This window comes from Macrosteles quadrilineatus, unplaced genomic scaffold (assembly GCF_028750875.1).
Source record: "Macrosteles quadrilineatus isolate MER2022 unplaced genomic scaffold, UCM_ALF_1.0 Scaffold_1__1_contigs__length_201487025, whole genome shotgun sequence".
Lineage (NCBI taxonomy): Eukaryota > Metazoa > Arthropoda > Insecta > Hemiptera > Cicadellidae > Macrosteles > Macrosteles quadrilineatus.
The window spans coordinates 141,388,034-141,409,419 of NW_026542594.1; the positions used below are offsets into that span (position 1 = coordinate 141,388,034).

The window sequence follows — 21,386 nt, forward strand, 5'->3', positions numbered from 1 at the left end:
AGTGTAAGTTCAATCGGGCAAATGGAAATTCGCTAAGTCTGCAGGCTTGCCGCGGCGGGGGTATTTTATTGTTAGTTCTGTACGTCCAACTGTAGAGGTTATGTTTTGTTTCTTGTTATTTCAGTAATTTAAAACCTCATTTAACCAAATAAAACGATTTAATCATAAACAATAACTGGTCTTCTAGTTATATTATCATATAGTAAAGCACAAATCATGAAAATAACCCTAAAATAATAGAAACAAAATGTTGTCTACCCCAGTGATCAGTGTGGACGTACATGAACTAGACACGAAAACAAAGCTACAATATTTACAATGGGATGAGGAGTCTACTTGTTTTCGTTAGTCTATGTTGCAACTCAGTGGCAGTTCCGTGCTTTTATTTATTAATTCTGCATGGAGAGGTTCCGCTGTATGGATAAACACCATTAAACAGATAATTATTCTAACTAATCTGTAGGGATGAAAATTAACCTCAAAATTCGTGTAACTGAGCAGTCAGACATGTTCGGGTGGGCCTGCGAGGACTGTTTTCCACAGCAGTATGAACTCTGTCGAATGTTCGTTGTCTGGCATCCGATCTGACTTTGGTCGGCCTTTCAGCTTCCTTTTCAACGCAGAAGCCGTTGTTCTAAAGTTAGTAACCCACCGCATTATTGTTATACGCAACGGAACATCTCCATGTCGCCTTAATTGAAAGAATGCACGAAACTGCTTATGCTGCTGAGTTGCAATGAATAAATTCAATACTTTTTAAAAACGACTCCATAACAACCGCACGTAGCTCAGGCGACCACTGCTCTATGACTAGAAAAAATTGCATTGTGTAGGCTTTCCAACGAGCATACTCACACCACTTTCAGACAACCTGTCGCTGAACAGTGCTCTGCAGAAAATGGTTCGGTTTTTTGCCGCACCCTGTACTGTATAACACTATGACTATATTCAATATTGAATACAACACTATATTGGATATAAAACGCTTAATAGTGTTGTATATTCAATGCTAACTCGTAATGATTGTCATTCAAAAGTCTTTGGGAAATTGCAAGAAAACATATGATTTAGTGAAATAAAACACGTCCAGCTTGCACGTGACGTCACTATCCACACACCTTGTGAAAAAGGCCATTGGCGGAGAGGGGGAACGTACCCTCCCTCTCCGTTACCTCCCCTACATGCGCTAAAAATTTCGCGCAGGTCGTTTTCTAAACGGCCGACCTATAGCTGCTATTCAATACACCTTCCATCAATCAAACATGAACACACACAAACTATGTACAGTTTGAAAAACAAAATACAACATATGTCCAAAAAAATTCAATTCACAAAAAAAAAATGTTCAGTGAAAAATTTATTTTACATCAATTAATACAAATTCATCTTTGATCAACAGCCTATTTACATAATAAAACAAATGAAATAATTGAAATAGAAAATCGAAAAATATTCAAATATTGATAGCTGAATATCATTGTACTTTAACATTTGAATACAAAAATAAATCTCTGAATATCTAACTACAAGGCTGACCAACATTTTGATGTCAGTTTAGGACATTCCTTGCAAACAGAGGGTAACATTCCAACAGAGTAACCTCAATAATCATTTAACAGATAATCATCACAACAACAGATAAACAATCAACAACAAACACAACTAATGAGTTGAGATGTAGAAGACAGTTGGGCTTCAAATGGAATGGAACCAGCAACAGATTGGTGGTAAATGTTGGTTAACAGCTTAAGCATTAATGTGGTGCTTAATCATTCTACATCTCCAATCAATGACAAAAACAAAACTAAAGATAAAGGCATTCAAATCTTGAAAATCTCAAATAAATTATTTTTGATTACCATGTTGGAATGTCTACCAGTAAAAGGAACTGGAGCCTTAGAGCTTGAATAATACATCTTACTTACTAGGCCTAGTATATTAATACCGATTTTAGTTTTAATTCAAAAGCCTAAAAACAATTTAATAAATGTCCGTATAGTTTAAAGAATATGAATATGAAAACCTAATGGTAATATTAGTTGGACATTTTAGATGTAAGCCAAAGTGACAAAATATATTAATAAGTATTCATTTAATTCAAAATCACAATACCTTTAGGCAGGACCAATATTTATTCAAATACTGCATTATAAAAACTCAAGGCTCCTTATGTCAGTAGAGGGGTGGGAGACAGTTCAAGGAGCAACAGAGGGGTTGTAGTCAAGAGTCCCTCTGCCTCGGGCCCTTCCTCGGCCCCTCCCCCGTCCCCGCCCCCGCCCGCGTCACCTGCGCCCGTCAGGCAGTCCGATGTTGCTTGTGGTCTTCTCCAAGTAGGCCAGCGGGCCCTGCAACAAGCCTCCCTGCGGCCCCACCTGGCCTGGGAATGGGCCTCGCTGCATGAACATAGCTTGTTGAGGCGACATCATTGGATTAGGACCAACCTGTCAACAAGTAAACTATGCAATGGAAACAAGCAGAAAGCAGTAGCTTTACCAAACTTCAAAGTCCAAGGGGAGATATAGGTATGAGGGCAGAATGCTGGGGGATTTAAAAACAAGACACTAACTGCTTCAATGTACTTGGGCAATCTCATGGAAAATGTGTCTGCCTTCTCTCCATGAAGAACCAACACAGAACTAGTTTTCTTTGTTTCTATGTTATAATTTTTTTGAAGAATAGATTTTAGGTATAAGGTGCAATGTCGCAGTGAGATCAAAATGCTTGGTTAAAATAGCCAAATGACCATTGTAAAAATTAGCCACTACAGCCCTACCTAGGACCTATATTATGAACAACTCTTATGTTCACATTGAATACATATTCCTGTTCAGTGATGAGGAACTGGACAATATACTGTCCGCGAGAGTAAAGAAGTCCCCTGAGCTCTGGCCTACTGGTAATTTGAAGGGGTTACGCTTGAACGTTTTGCACGACAATTAGAGCCGTCTTCAATGTGCTCGGCTAGTTGTTAGGCTTAGTTTTTGTATGTAAGAGCTGATTTTTAAAAATCCATGTCATAATATTTTTTGCCTAGTCATACAATCGAAGGAAACCCATTTTCTAGTGTCACTAGAAAATACTGCTTGTGAACAGAACTCCTTCCTCATTTTTGAACCTATTTTGATGATTAAAGAGTAAAAAAAATAGCCCTGATCGGTAGTTTTACAAAGTGGTTTTCATTTTTTTTTTATCTGAATTAGTTTGGGCAGGATCTTCCATCAAAGTTGGGTTTTCTCCCATGAGATTGACATGGGGAAATCTAAATATTTAATTGGAATTTTTGTCTCCACTAATTTAAGAGAAAAGCTGGGCGTAGAAACTTGGTATAGGTGTCCAGAGAAAGGTCTCGGTCTGTATACTGCCCCTGACAGTTATAGAATAAAAGCCAGGTTCACTACAAAAGTATATTCTACTACACCTAACATTCCGAAGAGAGATTATATTTAAAAATGTATGTAATTGATAAGGCTTACACAACTGACATCCGCATGTCATGCGATTCCAGATTTAACAGTAACCCAGCGACCAATTTATGCTAGAGGATTATTCATTTGCACAGAAGTACGGTATGTTTTTCGACGTGACGAAGGAAAAAATAAAACTTACACAGCTTTATGGTGGGCCTCCGTTTGAATTAAGAACGGGCCTTCTCAACAAACAGATGTTTTTCTAAAAAAAAAACATAGATTTATTCTGCATAACACTGATGAAATCGTGGAAGTGTTTACCACAAAAGAACCACCAAAAGATTTTTATAATATTCAAAGGTTCCTCCAAAAGCATTCTTCATATTCCTCCAAAAGAATAGAAACCAGTTAATATAGTAACCATAACTCCTTTGACGTATTGTATAAGAAATATGTTATTCATTGAATGATCAACCATATTTTTTAACCAACCCAATAGACAATATTGTTTTTTACACTTATTTATTACCCATTAAACAATGTTAAATGCTCAATTTTTATTGTCATAACACTCGATCACCCGTCTAATGAAATCCCTCTCTCCACTATGTATAGTAGCACCACGTTTTCTTAAATCCATAGCTACAAGGACCTTCCAAAACAAAACGAATTCACTACGCGAACACACGAGACTGCCCTGAATCAAAGGACGTGACCACATGATGATAATCCACTTACCAAAACAAAGATATGAGTAATTATGTTTACAACAGTTGTTTACACAGACAGACATCGAGGCGAGGCGCCCAGATGCTTAGCGCCTGCAAATAGTGCGCGATACCTTCCAAACATAGCTGCGTATCGCTCTGGCTCAAGGGACTTCTTTACTCTCGCGGACAGTATTAACAGTCCGCGAGAGTAAAGAAGTCCCTTGAGCCAAAGCTATACGCAGCTATGTTTGGAGGTTATCGCGCACTATTTGCAGGCGCTAAGCATCTGAGCGCCTCGCCTCGATGTCTGTCTGTAAACAACTGTTGTAAACATAATTACTCATATCTTTGTTTTGGTAAGTGGATTATCATCATGTGGTCACGTCATTTGATTCAGTGTAGTCTCGTGTGTTCGCGTAGTGAGTTCGTTTTGTTTTGGACGGTCCTTGTAGCTATGGATTTAAGAAAACGTGGTGCTACTATACATAGTGGAGAGAGGGATTTAATTAGACGGGTGATCGAGTGTTGTGACAACGAATGTAAAGACAAAAAGTTATTAGTGCCGATAGAAAAGGCAACGGAACGTGCCGCAAACTATTGTAAAGTGTCAGAAAAAACTATTAAACGAATTAGAAAAGCCCTGTAAACAACTGTTGTAAACATAATTACTCATATCTTTGTTTTGGTAAGTGGATTATCATCATGTGGTCACGTCATTTGATTCAGTGTAGTCTCGTGTGTTCGCGTAGTGAGTTCGTTTTGTTTTGGACGGTCTTTGTAGCTATGGATTTAAGAAAACGTGGTGCTACTATACATAGTGGAGAGAGGGATTTAATTAGACGGGTGATCGAGTGTTGTGACAACGAATGTAAAGACAAAAAGTTATTAGTGCCGATAGAAAAGGCAACGGAACGTGCCGCAAACTATTGTAAAGTGTCAGAAAAACTATTAAACGAATTAGAAAAGCCGGCAAACAAACTCCGGATGAAAAACTCTGTACACCCGGGAAAAAACGCAAGAAGGCTGACCACCATAAAGTACAAATAGATAGCTTTGATAGGCGTGTAATCGTAGATGTAATACACAATTTTTACACGAACCAAAAAATTGTCCCTACATGTAAAAAACTATTACATATTTTGAGAGAAAGAATAAATTTTAAATGGAGCGAATGGGCACTTCGGCCTTTTAAAAGATATGGGGTTCAGGTGGAAGAAATGTGGTTACAAAAGAAAATGTTTGATTGAAAGGCCTGACATTGTTAATTGGAGGTTTAAGTATTTGCGAGAGATAAGAAAGCTAAGGGAACAAAAAAGGAAAATTTTCTATCTGGACAAAACTTGGATAGACAGTAATTTAACGTTCCAGAAATGTTGGCAAAGTGTAGACGTCGATGGTGTGTTACCTGATATGAACACGTCAAACCGCGTGATTGTCGTAGACATTGGGTCAAAAGAAGGGTTTTTGCAGGGGGGTCGGCTTATTTATAAGGCAAACAGTGCCAAAGGAGACTACCATGGCCAAATGAATTTTTCCAACTTTGAAAAATGGATTAGGGAACGTGTATTGCCAAATGTACCACCAAATTCAGTCATAGTCATTGACAACGCTCCGTACCATGGAGAACAGGAAGACAAAGTCCCTAATAAGTCTTCAACAAAGAAAGTAATGGTTGAGTGGTTGTCAAAACACGGCGAAGACTACGAAGAAAAGACAACAAGGAAAGCGGAACTTTTAGAAGCCATTGAAAGACTTAAACCACCACAAAAAGTTTACAAAATTGATAACTTGGTACGACAACAAGGCCACACCATTTTAAGACTTCCGCCTTACATGTGTGACTTAAATGCCATAGAATTTGTCTGGGCAAAAGTTAAACAACATGTTCGATCAAGAAACACAACAGGTACATTTATCTTACTTTAAATATATGTTAACATTTTTTTATTTAACATTAGTTTCAAAAATGTTAGTTCTACTAATTATGCATCTTTAATTAATTACCGGTCCTTATTTTATTCAATATTTTATATTTTGAAAGAACTAACAACGATTAAAACTTAATGTTTTAAATAATGTGTATACAACAATTAAATATACTTCAAAATTCGTGGTAAACTCTTGAAAAAGATCACTGTAAAAATTAAATGGTTTTACATTCAAAATATAACTTTTTAACACAATTTTTGTTCTGGAAAAAAACAAACCCTTATTTTTTGTAATTTGATTTTATTTTTGCACAGTACTATCACTATGACTTAAATCATTATAAACATTTATACAACTATCAATCTTTCATTAGTTTTTTTTAATAGCCACATATTCAGCATGATATAGTTTGAGATGACATATCCAACGGAAGTATTTTTATCAGGTAGCATGTCCCTGGGCGCATTGACTGACATGGCAAACAAGGCGCTTAACTCTGTTACCCCTGCGTTGTGGAAAAAATATTCCGAACATGTAGAACATACAAAAAATGAGTACTGGACGACGGATGGCATAGTGGAAAACACGGTCGATGAACTTGTCATCAATTTGGGAGGCGGAGATGATTCATCGACTGAGGATTCCGACTCTGAACCCCATGATACAGACGAAGAAGATTTGGAGTTAGCCCAACCTTTGCCAATGAACATCGATTAGACTCTTACAATATGAGCATTTGTAAGTAAAATACTATATTGACAATTGTTTTCTTGATTTTTTGCTTAGGTTTATGGTAATAGGATTAAGAACTTTAATAGTAAGTTGTTTATTGATGAATGCTATTGAAACTGCTGTACTCGTGTACTTATATTATATACCGGTAATATGCATTCATCGTAAGTATATTCATGGATCAACTAATTATTTGGGATTAATGCTTTCAAACTCGGATTTAAAAAGGATTTTATTGTATTGTATTTTATTGGTATTGTTACATTTAACTAAACAAAAATCATAAAGAAGAAAGGTTATTAATCAGCCTTAGTAACACTGGAAAATGGGTTTCCTTCGATTGTATGACTATGCCAAAAAATATTATGACATAGATTTATAAAAATCATACAGTTATTACATACAAAAATTAAGCCTAACAACTAGCAGAGCAGAGTGAAGACGGCTCTAATCGTCGCGCGAAACGTTCAAGCGTAACGCCTTCAAACTACGAATAGGCCGGAGCTCAGGGGACTTCTTTACTCTCGCGGACAGTAATTAAAATTAAACATATACTAGCCTAGATTCTTTTATTACAAATTTGATAGGCCTAACTTATTTTCAATGTTTATCTATGATAATGAAAAATTATAACAGAAATTGAGATTAAGATGAAGTTCCTTAAAATTCCTTTTATATTTTGGGGAATTTTAAAAGTGAGCTTCTCTCAAGCATAAATGACAAGCTCACACTGTACAGGCAATTGAATAAATCAAAACTACAAAATTGCCAGAATTGCGAGAGACTATAATGCTACTTCTTTGGTTGTGTATGTTTTACAACAGTTTTGATTATGATAAGTAAAAAACGTCAAACTTCAAGTCAGCCCAACATCAAAACTTGTTCTAGGTAACAAAAACCTTGTTATTGTTAATTTATATCTTGCATTTGAAATGCCTTTAAACCGGTTGGACAATTTATAATACAAGTGTAGCCTACATATCTGATTTGTTCACCTGTTGTTGCATTTGTTGCTGCATCTGTTGATGCATCTGTTGTTGATGTTGGATCTGCTGAGCCTGCTGCATCTGCTGCTGCATCTGTAGTGTTGACATGGCCCCAGGACCTGGTGTTGGCTGGGATTGAGGAGGTGGAGGTTGACCGTTGCTCATCCCTGTAGGTCCTTGAGCTGGACTCTTGGCCCAGCCTTGAGACTGCAGATCAGCAAGCAGATTCTGCCACATGGTGATTTTCTCATAGTGTCGCTTTATCAGATCATCCTTCCTCATGAGTTCCAATCTCAGATCATTTATATCCTGAAATTGAAATAAAATTTTCATACAACAGGTAAATTAGAAGTTCAAAACAAGAAGCCTTCATAACATAGATAGCCATGATACCTTGTAGGGACTGAGGGATTAAATTCTGTATTTGTCGTCAGGTCTAGTAAGCAAATCCATCTCATTAAGGAACTTTTTCCAACTTGTGCCTAAAAAACATAAGGAATTGGACTTTTTCGTAAAAGTTACAACTTTGCCCCAGCCCCCAAAACAACCATTTTGGGGGCAGCCCCAAATTTTCAAATGTAAACCCCTAGCATGTGACCCCTGGTTTTAAAGGGTTTATCAAGGGAAATTCAATGGCGCAAACCAGAGGTCAATATCGCACCCTTAATTAAAAAGGCAGCCATTTTAATTTAAGATGAGCAAGCAAGATAAAGTCTGGACACTCCCAGTTAACTTTATAACGTGTGGCAGTGGGAAAACCAAACTCGGCACATGTTTACAATATAAAAAAATTCACTTTTTCATTAAAGTTAGAACTTGTACCCGGCCCCCAAAATGGGGTATTTTGGGGGCAGCCCTAAATTTTCAAATGTAAACACCTATCATGTGACCCCTCATTTTAAAGGGTTTCTCAAGAAAAATTAAATGGCGCAAACTAGAGGTCTACATTGCACCCCTAACAAAATGGCAGTCATTTTGAAATATCCCCAGTTAACTTTTTAACAGGTTATAGCAGGAAAACTAAACTCAGCATACCATTATGAAAAAAAGAGAATTCCCCTTTTAGTCAGTATCAAAGTATTATCAAAGTTGTAACTTTGATGAAAAGTACAATTGCTTATGTTGTAAATATATGCCGAGTTTGTTTTCCCACTGTGACGCGTTAAAAAGTTACTGGGGGGTTCCAGACTTTTGCCTAACCCTGTATACCAAGTCAACAGATTGTAAACATCATCTTAATCTTAGAGGTAAAATTATATTCAGATTAGAGGGTAAAAAATGTGTTTGTTTTTATGTGTTTGTTAACTTTTTTATGTTTAAGTAGGCTATAGAATGTCAACAATACATAGGGTAGGCCTACTGGAATTTAAATAGCATAAAATTGGTAATTTAGGTTGCAAGTATTTGATCATTTACTTACCTCTCTCACTACTAATTCTGGTTTAAGAGCTGATAGCAGAAAACGTTTTTGAAGAAAAAATGCTTCCATTTGTCTTGCTAAATCAAGAAATCTCATTACTGAATGATCCATTTCAACCCTAATTTCATCTTTTTCCATGGAAGGTAAAGCATCCTCCTTTGTAAGAACATTGAGGCATGACTGAAAATATTCATACAATGTTAGTGAAAATGTTATGAATGGTTGTCATCAAAGCATTAATAACCCTCCTGTAGGATAAGCCATAACACTATTTACGATTAGCAAAGAATCTTAACAAAAATAATTGTGGTTTATTTAAAATGGTAAAATTGACTTTGTAAATACACCCTTAGGCTATTTATTGTATCAGATAATCTATTAGAAGTTTTATGAGCAAAAAAAGAGCCTAAAAAGAAATAATTTTTAGTACAGTAGGCCTATTTATATTGAAGGGTTTTTATGTGCTTAACTTAATGGTTAACGAGCAAATAAAAAAAATTTAAATTTTGGTAATTACAGTAGAGTCCCGCAAACTCGGCGTAATGTGGACTGGAAGGGTGCCGAGTTTGTGAAATGCCGGGTTATCGGGAACTAGGGTTAAAAACAAGAACAATACCATTTTTAAGCTTATTAACTACCTCTTTTATTTATATTTTTATTGCAAGTTAGTATCAAGTCATCAGATATAGTACAAAAAACCATTTGTACGAGCTGAGAATGATTTGACTTGAGCTGGCTTGAGTCCATGTTTAACTCAGACTCAAAAAATCACTAATTTTCTGAGCCAGGTGATGGCCGAGTTATCCAGACTGCCGGGTTATCGAGTGCCGAGTTTGCGGGACTCTACTGTATTTGATATATCTACAACGCGATATCGTGTAATTTTTACATGTCTACTTACAGTATTTTTCACGCTGAATCCAAAAATGCAATCAGGTTTTGTCGAAGAGATTCATAAATGGCCTTACAGTTAAATCTTTAATATTAAGCTTCAATTTTATTAAGTAAGTTATTTAGGTAAGTTGTAGTGGTGACTAACACTTTAAAGGGGAGGAAGGTGTGTGGAGTGGAAACAGCTGTCAGTTGTTTACATTTGATACTAAACAGACAAAACCACAGACGACATGAGAGCAAAATCAGAATTTCAATATGCAATAATTCGATTTTTAAAAGCAAATGGACTTTGGTGCCGTTTAGAAAATACAATAAATCAACTACGATATATAAACTATTAATCACATCAACAAAAATTATAAAAATAGAATTTATTCTCATAAAATACCAGTAATAGAACGTTTATATTACCAGTGATAGAAGCTAGGCCACTACCGACAACCCAGTAATTGGCACTATTACAATATAATGGGTATAATAAGGTTTGTATTTGCATTTATACTCTGTGGCCTTTGTAAGTGTTTTTTGGGGACACTTTTTTCAACTGCAGCATCCGTCAGCCATTTTACAGTTCTCAGTTTGGATGCAAAAAATTCTACCAAGTTATTCTACACAATTTTCGTCAAAAACTATAGTTCGCCCGTTAAGGTAAGCATAACTTTGTTCTTCCGTGGTTTACTTATTTATTTCACTATCATTTTCTTATTAATATCACTGGGTTCTACATTAAATTCTTGATACTAACAATATGTCTTTATAACTTAACCTCTAAATTTTAGGAGGGAAAAGCTTTGTGCCAATTACTAGAAAGCAGAATGTGCTTTTCCCCAGTAATTGGCAGTTTGTGCCATTTACTAGAAACCACCCAGAATAGTAATTGGCAGCATGAATTTGTTACCTTAAAAGTGCCAACTTGTCTAGGCTAGGTGAGGTTAGGGAGGTAGGTAGGTTAACTTTAAAACCTTAGGCCTAGTAAATAGCTTATTAATATTTATTTTAATACATGTTTTTTTGTTTTCTTTCTAGGAGCCAAAATGAGTCCGCCGCCGAAGAAAAGGCCGAAATTCCTTTATAGTGAAACTAATATGATGCTGGTTGTAGAGGCAGTGAAGAAAGGGGAGTCTGGATTTTCAGCCAGCAAAAGATATCAAGTACCGTACCAAGATCAACATTAATGAACAAAGTAGAAGGCAAGAGTCCACTTGGAAGGAAGATGGGTCCGGCACCAATTTTTGGGGAGGATTTCCAGTATGGAAAGAGGATATTATAAGGTCAGTCCAGCAAATCATAAAAGAAATGAATTTGCCTAACAACTTTAAAGATGGCAAGCCAGGAAAAAAATGGCTTAGCCTCTTTCTTAAACACCATCCGGACATTGGGTCAGTTGAAAAATTGAGCCAGGTCAGGGCTAATGTGACAGAAGCCGGAATAAAAAACTGGTTCCAAGAAGTTGACAAATACCTGGAAAGTGAAGGTTTCCTCCATTACCACATATTCTCCTAGTTTCATATTATATAAGCCATCATTTTATTCTAGTCCAATCATTGTCAAACGATCACCTTTTTTGCTTTCTTGTTATTGTTACCGTAAGTTTTCTTTCATAATTTATATTTGTACTGTTAAATTTTCAATTCATATTTGATAACTTTCATCTCGGTTCATGTTCCTCAAAATGTTGTTACATTCACCATTATAGCACTTTAGTCACAATCAATTATTGTCACACTCTCATTGTTCATAGGCTACTTGTTATTGTTAAGTTTTTATATTTTATTGCACTGTCAAATATTCAAATTTTTTATGTTTTCCTTTTCGATCCTGTATTTAGCGAAGCAGGCTGTTAATGTTAGTTGAATTTCAAGACCATTGCATGTTTTTTTTTTCTTGTTGGCCGATGTTGTATGTTCATAGTATATATATTTGTTTTTCATTTTTCATTACTCAGTTGCGAATCATTAGTGTTAGCATGTATTCATAAAGCATGACCAAATAGCAAGATGTAAAATTTACAGCATGTAATAGTATTTATTGATCCACAAATTGTAATGCATGTAATTGATTGTACAAATGGTGATTTTGGCGTAAATAAATAAATAAAAGACCAATAAGCTAAAACATTTAAATGTATTATTGTTACCAGTATTTTATTCTCATTAATGATTTATTGATTTATATTTTGCCGTTAAAAAATTACATCAATCAATTATCAATTATTTAAGATGGGGACGCCACTATGTGCGTATTTTAACCCAGATATGAGTGAAGGATGAGTGGCGCGATCTTGTAGTCTTGTTTGTTTATTTATTTATTTATTCCAACGGTTTCTCCATTAATACAATTTTGTCTAAAAAAACTAGATTCACAAGATGGCAGTTCTAAAGATGAAAGTTCTAAAATCTACTTGTTAGTGACTAAGGCCGACATGTTCCTTAGACACAGCTGTTAATTAATAGCCCATACATAATAAAATGATGCTATTCTAACATAACCTAACCTAACCAAACCTCTAGAATGTACATAAGCAAACTCCTTTTGATGTCAGAAAAGGCATGTCAGGGTGGTAGGTCATGATTTATACGAATTGGTGACTGCATTAAGTGTTTTGAAGTTAGGTTAACTTAGATTAGGAAGGTAAAGTTTAGGTTATAATGTCGAGTTGTTAGTTTATGTCGCCTGCAGACTGTTTTTGTAAAATTAAAATCCTAAGAAAAATTTGGGAAAAAATCTGGATTTTAATTTTACAAAAACAGTCTGCAGGCGACATAACTAACAACTAGATACATTATAACCTAAACTTTAACTTACCTAATCTAACCTAACTTCAAAGGACTTAATGCAGTCACCAATTCACATAAAGCATGACCTACCACCCTGACATGCCAAAATAAGAACTACATGTAATTAGTTCACCAGTACATGTATTTATTTATTCATTCATTTATTCATATCAACGGATACACCATTTACAAAATATGTGTTTTAAGCACATGAGCAGAATGAAAAGATAAAAAAAAATACAAGATAAGTAACATAATGACCATGAAACAAAGCAGCATTGCAACAAAAATAATAACAAAAAACAACAACGTGGCAAAAATTACAGATAATAACATTAACAAAGTATTGTACAAATAACAAAACAAAATTTAATATTAATTTGGACTTCAGAAAAAGCATATAGATTTTGAAAGTAACAACGACAAATATCTCCTCAAGATTTAACAAAATATAAACTATGATGACATTAAGTTCAACGTGAAAAAATAACAACAAACAACAATAAATCTATGAATGAATAACAAGAATGAAAGAGATTTAGGAAAAACAAACAAACATCAGCTACAAAACAGGCATAACAAAGATAATGTTGGAGCATTTTCTTCTGAAGGAAGACAACTGTTCATTGAAGAAGTCAACTTGTGATCCGACTTCGTTTCCAAGACGCTGCAATCTGGCCAATCCACAATTGAGAGAGTAGTTGGTAAGTACAAGTGAGCAAATGTATCCGAAGATCGTGTTCCTCGGTACAAGGAAATTAATTCCCTCCAGTAGATCGGTAGAATCGATCTCACTACGGACCAGTTTAAACAAAAAAAGGATGTCGTGCAGCTTTCTTCTGAGATGGAGAGGTTGGACGTTGAAGCGCATCTGAAGCTCCAAGATTGGTGGGGCACGATACTCATAGCCCAGTCGGACACCTAGGACTCGGAGGAAGCGTAACTGTACTTTATTTATCATTTCAATATGGCCAAGCTGATATGGTGACCAGATAATAGAGCCATACTCCAAAACTGGTCGCACTAGGGTCTTATATAACACTAGAAGGGACTGTGGGGACTTGAAGTCTCTTGATGATCTAAGGATGAATCCTAAGATGGAATTAGCTCTTGCGATAATATGAATGATGTGCTCAGCAGGACTCAAGGTAGAAGTAAGTATGACACCAAGACACATCTATATCTCCATAATGTGACAAAATTCCTATTATAGAAATATTGACTACAGAATCACTTGAAATGTTTAATCAACGATGTTATTCTTCTCATCAACCATGTTACTCTCTTCACTTAACCTGAACTTGTAACGGCGTAGCAGACTAGCACTACGCAGCACGTATGAGTATTTTTGTTTTGAGTTCTAGGCCTAGTTGTATAGAAGTAAAATGACGTCACTAGGCATAATGCCGATGACAGAATCAGAGTGAGTTAATAAAGTTCAAAAGTTGTCACTTCCAGTTGCTTGTCGTGTGGTTGAAAACAGCCAACTGCTGTAGGCTTAGTTAACCCACAGTTCATTGTTGTTCCACTTGTAAATGTTAGGCCTACCCATCCTACCTTGTTTATTGTAATGTTGTATATTTTTAACCCTCCGGGTGTTACGCAGTTTTTGTAGTGTTTTGTGTCGATTTTTGGACTCACAAACACTGTTTATGGCGAAGGCTCTATGACTGACAAAATCGGATTGAACTGGAGTTAGGTATCGTTTTATTTGGCAGATTCTAAGCTTTCTCCCGAGGTCTGTCTCTAAGCGCTTTTTTTTCTCGAGCCGATCATAATTAGCAGACAGCTGACGTGCGTATTTGTAAACAACTTGGTTAACCTCGCACCGATGACTGATGTGTTTTATTACGTTTATCATTGTTTTAGTGTTAAAAATCAAAAGTAGTGATATACGTGGTGCATTATAAGAAGATTTAAGTGATTTTGAAGGGCTGGTTGATGATCCTGAAGAAGTAGGTAGGCTAGTGATATTGATGTAAATTATCAGCCAGATTCCTAGCTATGGTTAGGCTATGCATTCTTAGCTAAGTGCTATGTACTGAAATCTGTTTTTTGCCCATAGCTTATTTACTTATTTGCAAATCTACTTCCTTGTATTATTATATATTTGTAATCCTCATTTTAGAACAAAGTGGCTAATTATTTTCAAATATTTATAGGCCTATAATTTATACAATTTCATTGAGCTTATTTTTTTTTTTTGAAAATTTTCCAAAATAACTTTTTTTTACCTAAAAAAATGTTTTGAAACAGATGTTCCTTATGTTTTATGTATAATATTGAAGCCCATGATTTTCCAAACAAAATGGTATATAGAACAGTATAATTAACATTGTTTTTAAGCTTCTCAGATCCGTTTTAATAAAACCTTGCAAATGCGCAAAAAATAGGCAAACATTAAGGCCAAAACTAGGGACACTCGGAGGGTTAAGGTGATATCTTGAGAAATATTCATCAGCGGTGAAAAATAATGGTAAATATGGATTCAGGAGGTAAAAAACTATTAAGAAAGATATAGGCCTACAAATTAAAAATTTGTTTGGAGGCACATATACGTAATAACTTAAATACCGAAACGGTACCTGTTGTATATCTCTATGTTTCAAATGCTATGCATTTAATAATTTAATCATATGTTATTTTCAAAAATGTGATTCAATTGATGTAAATAAACTAGTAACATAATAAGGCTCATTTTTCATCTAGCCTATATATTAATTTATCTATTTATTTCAATATAAACTTACAATACACAACAGAAATGGCGACGAGGAGAGCCTAACGTGTTTTCTATTTGTTTTAAAGTTTATTTTATATATTTTTTCTAAATGAACCAAGAACAGTTTGAAATATTAATCAAGACCTTGTCTTCAGCTATTCAAGGTATGTCAAAGACTCAACAATCCAACATCACATTAATTTCCAATTTCGAACAATTTGACTCAAACAAAGAAACTTTTCAACTATACAAAGAAAGATTTGAAAATTACCTAAAGATAAAGAATGCTTTTGATGATAAAACTATTTGTGCCCAGCTTTTTCTCAATAGTGTAGGTTCTAAAACATATGACCTTTTATCTTCACTCTCAGCTCCAAAAAGTATTAATGAGCAAACCTATGATGAAATTACAAAATTATTAGACAATTACTTTCCAAAAACCAATGAAATTGTAGAACAGCATAAGTTTTTATCCAGAATCCAGGCACAAAATGAATCAATAACAGACTATGTAACAGCTCTTAGGAAACAAATTGCAACTTGCAAACTTACCTGTACATCATGTGAAGCATCTGTATCTGACTTATTCTTAAGATCACAGTTTATCAGAGGAATTCATGACTCTTCAATTAGAGAACAATTAATCCAGACCAAGGACTTAACATTTGACATTGCCGTAGAAAAGGCAATAGCAATTGAAGCTTCAAAAATAGACAGTGCAACTCTGAACAACTTTTCTAGTCCTCAAACATCGTCACAGGCGGAAGTCAACAAATTAGTGACAAGACCAACACACCAGAATTACACACCAAGAAGGACAGCCTACCTCAACAACAGATCTAACAACAGACTAAATCACCCTTCCACAAGACGAAATAAGGTTGATTTGGCAACACTTGGAATTGGAAACCTGTGTTTAAGATGTGGTAAAGCAAATCACACGTCCAGGGAATGTAAAACCAACATATCACGCCTTCACTGCCAAAGCTGTGACAAGGATGGACACATAGCCAAGGTCTGTATATCAACTCTACTCTCTAAGAAATCCAGGCCTACAGTTAATACAATAAGTACTACTCCAAATGATTCACAGGACTTAAACTCACTTTATGGAATAGGGCAACTTCAAATTCTCAATGTATCTGACTACAATTCATCAGACACAGAAAAATTTTTCACAACTATTCTAATCAATGGGAAACCACAAAAGTTTGAGGTGGATTCAGGCGCAGCTCATACCCTTCTACCAAAGGCTCAATTTGATAGACTTAATCTTCCTCAAAACACAATCCAGAATACAAATATAAGGTTTCGTTCTTACACAAATGAGGTTTTCCAACCCTTAGGCTTAGTTAATGTTCAGGTTGAATACAATGGACGCTCATCTACACAGCAGTTGTTTGTAGTTCCTGACATGTACAGCCCTCTACTAGGTAGGACTTGGATAAGACAACTTGGAGTCCACTTGAACGATCTTGACACCCAGAGACCAAAAGATACCGGTACTTATGTAAACTTAGTTTCCAGTGACACAGACAAACTAGTTACTGCAGTAGAATCAAAATTTCCAGAAATATTTTCACCAGAAATAGGACATATTCCTAATGTCACCTGCTCTCTAAAGTTAAGACCTCAATCCAAACCAGTATTTTTCAAACCTAGACCTTTACCGTATGCACTCCGGGATAGAGTGGGACATGATCTTGACAAACTCGAACAAGACAAAATCATCACTAAAATCGAATCATGCGACTGGGGTTCACCCTTAGTTGTAGTGCCTAAGCCTGATGGTACACTTAGGCTATGCGCAGACTATAAAGTCACAGTCAACCCTCAACTCTACGATTCACACTATCCGATTCCTAGGATCGACGAAACACTCCACAAACTGAGAAACGCCAAGTTTTTCTGTACTCTCGACCTCTTTAAAGCTTACCTACACATAGGTGTCGATGAAGAAAGTGCTTGTGTTCAAACAATATCAACCCATAAAGGTACTTACAAAGTCAACAGATTGTCTTTTGGAATCAAGACTGCACCCAGCATATTTCAAAAAGTAATGGAACAAGTTCTACAAGACCTTCCAGGTGTCAGCTCTTACTTTGACGACATAATTGTCTACGGTTCAACTTTGGATGAATGTTTCAACAACCTTGTAGCTTGTCTGGAGCGACTTCAAACCAACAATCTTCACCTCAACAGAAATAAATGCACATTCTTCCAAGAAAGCATCACATACTTAGGATATGTTATTGAAAACAACAAGATATCCAAGTCTCCAGCAAAAGTGTCAAATATCCTCAATATTCAAAGACCAAATTCAGTAGAGGAAGTGAGAAAGTTTCTAGGACTTGTAACTTATTATTCAAAATTCATTCCAGCAGCTTCTACCATAACTTACCCTCTACGCCAGTTACTCATCAAGAATAAACCATTCAACTGGACAAAAGATTGTGAGAAAGCGTTCATCAACATCAAGAAGGAAATAGCCTCAGATAGAGTGGTAGTTCCTTTTGACCCGGACCTTCCAGTATCCGTAGCCTGCGATGCAAGCCCACATGGGATCTCAGGAGTACTATCACACATTATCAATGGAGAAGAAAGGCCCATTGCATTTGTCTCCCGCTCACTTTCAAAATCAGAGTCCCAATACAGCCAACTTGATCGCGAAGCACTCGCTATTGTATTTTCTATTGGAAAATTTTTCAACTACCTCTATGGAAGAAAGTTTGAATTGATCACAGATAACCAACCACTCACACGAATATTTCACCCAAAGAATGTTCCTCCAATGACAGCTGGTCGACTTTTACGCTATGCAGTTTTCCTCAGAGGATTTGAATACAACATCAAACATCGGAAAGCAGAACAACACCAAAATGTAGACTTTCTATCCAGGACTTTTCAAACAACGGAACATCGTGGTATCGACACAGCACTGAATAAAGAAGAAGATGAAATAGAACAGAATTCAATCCTTCAAATCTCATCAATCAACATCACGAGTGATTCAATTTCAAAAGAAACTGCTTACGATCCAGGAATGAAAGATCTTATGAAACAAATAAAAGAAGGTGCAAATGATCCAATTTACTCAACTAATCAAGGAATTGTATTCAGAGGAGAACGTGTCTACATTCCAAGATCACTACGCTCTCATGTTTTAGAAGAGCTTCATGCAACACACATAGGAATGGTAAGAATGAAACGACTCGCAAGACTCCACTGTTATTGGCCCGGAATTGACAAAGACATTGAAAATAAAGTTCGATCATGTGCAGCTTGCGCTTTACAGTCAAAACAGCCAACAAAAGTTTTTCACCCTTGGGAAATCCCTAAGGAAAACTTTGAAAGAGTTCACATGGACTACGCAGGACCATTTAATGGACACCATTTCCTAGTAGTGATTGATGCTAAATCTAAATGGCCTGAAGTTCGAATAACCAAAAACGCACCAACCACGGCTACGACAATAGAATTTCTAAATGACATCTTCTCTACACATGGATATCCTGCTGTACTAGTTTCTGATAATGCCACCATTTTTACTAGCCAAGAATTTACAGACTTTTGCCGACAAAGAGGCATATTTCAAAAATTTATCGCCCCAGGACACCCAGCAACCAATGGGTTAGCGGAACGCTATGTGCAAACGTTAAAGACATCGTTGAAAAATTGTGCTGAAGATCCTCGAAAGAATATTAAATCACAAATTCAAGACATACTGTTTCGCTACCGAGCTGTACCTCTACAATGCGGACAATCACCGGCTGAACTGTATTTAAATCGAAAGATCAGAACAAAACTAGATGCTCTCAAACCCTCTAAGAAAAACACATCATTACATCCAGGCTTTCAACAAGTAAGCCGCTCATTTAAAGTGGGGGAGAGAATATTAGTACGTTCCTTAGACGGCTGGAAGTTCGGAAAAGTTATTTTTCAACTTGGAGCTCTGCACTACAAAGTCAAACTGGACAACGGTTACATTGGCAAGAGACACATCGATCAGTTGAAGAGAACATCAGTGCCAGAAACAACAGCCAAAACACCCTCCAGCTCATCTCCTAAAGTAAATACCAGTTCGCAACAACAGAACGTGACATTCAAGGACAATGATCTGGAAAATATAGAAATCAGGCTTCAACGCAGAGAAGATAACAATGATCAACTTGAAAATTCAGAAATCAGGCTTCAACCCGAAAATTCAGAAATCAGGTTTCAACCCAGTTAACATAATTATCCTCAAACAGATGACAATGCTTCAACAGATGTTCCTCGCAAATCAGCCAGAACGAGAAAGCAACGGAAAAGACTGGACTTATGAATCAAATTTAGTGGGGAAGAAACTGTTGTATATCTCTATGTTTCAAATGCTATGCATTTAATAATTTAATCATATGTTATTTTCAAAAATGTGATTCAATTGATGTAAATAAACTAGTAACATAATAAGGCTCATTTTTCATCTATATATTAATTTATCTATTTATTTCAATATAAACTTACAATACACAACAGTACCCATTTATTCTACTTAGAGGCCCTAGAGCTCTAGCCCTAAACCATGTTTAAAAATATGGGTACACTTCCGTATCTGTTGGCACAAACAACAGAATGAAAATATTGGTTATTTGATTGCATCATTCGGTAAGTAGGCCTTAGGCCTAGATAATTTGGTTGGTAAGTTAGGTTAACCTTACCTAACTTACCAAAGGATACATCGAATAATCGATATGTTAATATTTTCATTCGGTTGTTTGTGCCAACAGATAGGCCTACAGAAGTCTATACGGGTACAGTTTCTTAACTGGGCCACGCTAATATCGATTGAAACTATCGATTCGATTATTAATCCTTCATGCGATTTGTTCACCATCAGCAAGTTTGGTTGGTTAGGTTAGGTTATGACAGTTTAATTTAATAATAGATATATTTCAAAATATCGATTATTAATCAATATTTTCAATTCAATAGTTTCAATCTATATTAGCATAGCCCAGTTAAGAAACTGTACCCGTCTATACCAAAAAAAAAATAATTAGGCTAGGCTTAACTTACCTGAAAAGCCTCTTCAAATTCATCCACCAAATTACCGTTTCCATTTGTTGTTGTAGCCATTTGATAACAAAACGCTCAATGCAAGCCTAGCAAAAATTCTTAACGCATAGAATAAGGATTGCAAATAAACAAGTCTTATTTCCCCTAATAACCAATCCTAGCCTATCTGGTATTCAACATTTGCAGCAATTATGTACCAATACACCTTGAATTCAATATTGACTCTTCGCATACATACACGGTTTAACAAACAATTAAGGAGTAAGGACACGACACAATATAAAATATACAATTTTGGTAGGCTATTATTTTTGTGAGTGACTAAAACCGATTGTAGGTACACCGTAACTAGGCGTAGACGGCGTTGTTTACCATCGATGTATCGTTAGGCAGCAGACACAGACAGCAGACCAGCAGACCATGAACAAAATTAGTGTTTGAGTTGAGTCTAGTCTGTGAGATGGCACTGAATCGGTACTGAATAACTGAATTGAATGCTCGCTCAGTCAGTGGGAGTGGAGTGAGTCTGAGAGTGATGTGAGCGATGTGAGTGACTACTGTGAGTGCAGAGTGATCAGTGTTGCCACTTTTAGGGTAATTACCCTTTTTTAGGGTAATTTACTAGTCTTAGGGTAAAGTTTAGGGTAATGGTAGATTTAGGGTAATTTTAGGGTAAAAAAAAGTTAGCATAACAATGGAAATTTAACCAAAAACATGAAAAAAACCTTAAAAATTGGCAAATTATTACATA

The 21,386-nt window shown here is 35.9% G+C and overlaps 1 protein-coding gene across 1 annotated transcript; it reads right to left on the reverse strand.

Annotated features, from left to right (window-relative positions):
* Positions 1–1,105: 1,105 nt before the first annotated feature.
* Positions 1,106–21,023, reverse strand: LOC128985908 (mediator of RNA polymerase II transcription subunit 28). Its single transcript, XM_054405889.1, has 4 exons — positions 20,636–21,023; positions 9,185–9,364; positions 7,774–8,073; positions 1,106–2,441 (listed from the first exon to the last, which is right to left on the reverse strand). Exons 1-4 carry the CDS (start codon positions 20,693–20,695, stop codon positions 2,283–2,285), a joined length of 699 nt encoding a protein of 232 aa, XP_054261864.1. The 5' UTR covers positions 20,696–21,023; the 3' UTR covers positions 1,106–2,282.
* Between the last annotated feature and the right edge of the window lie 363 nt (positions 21,024–21,386).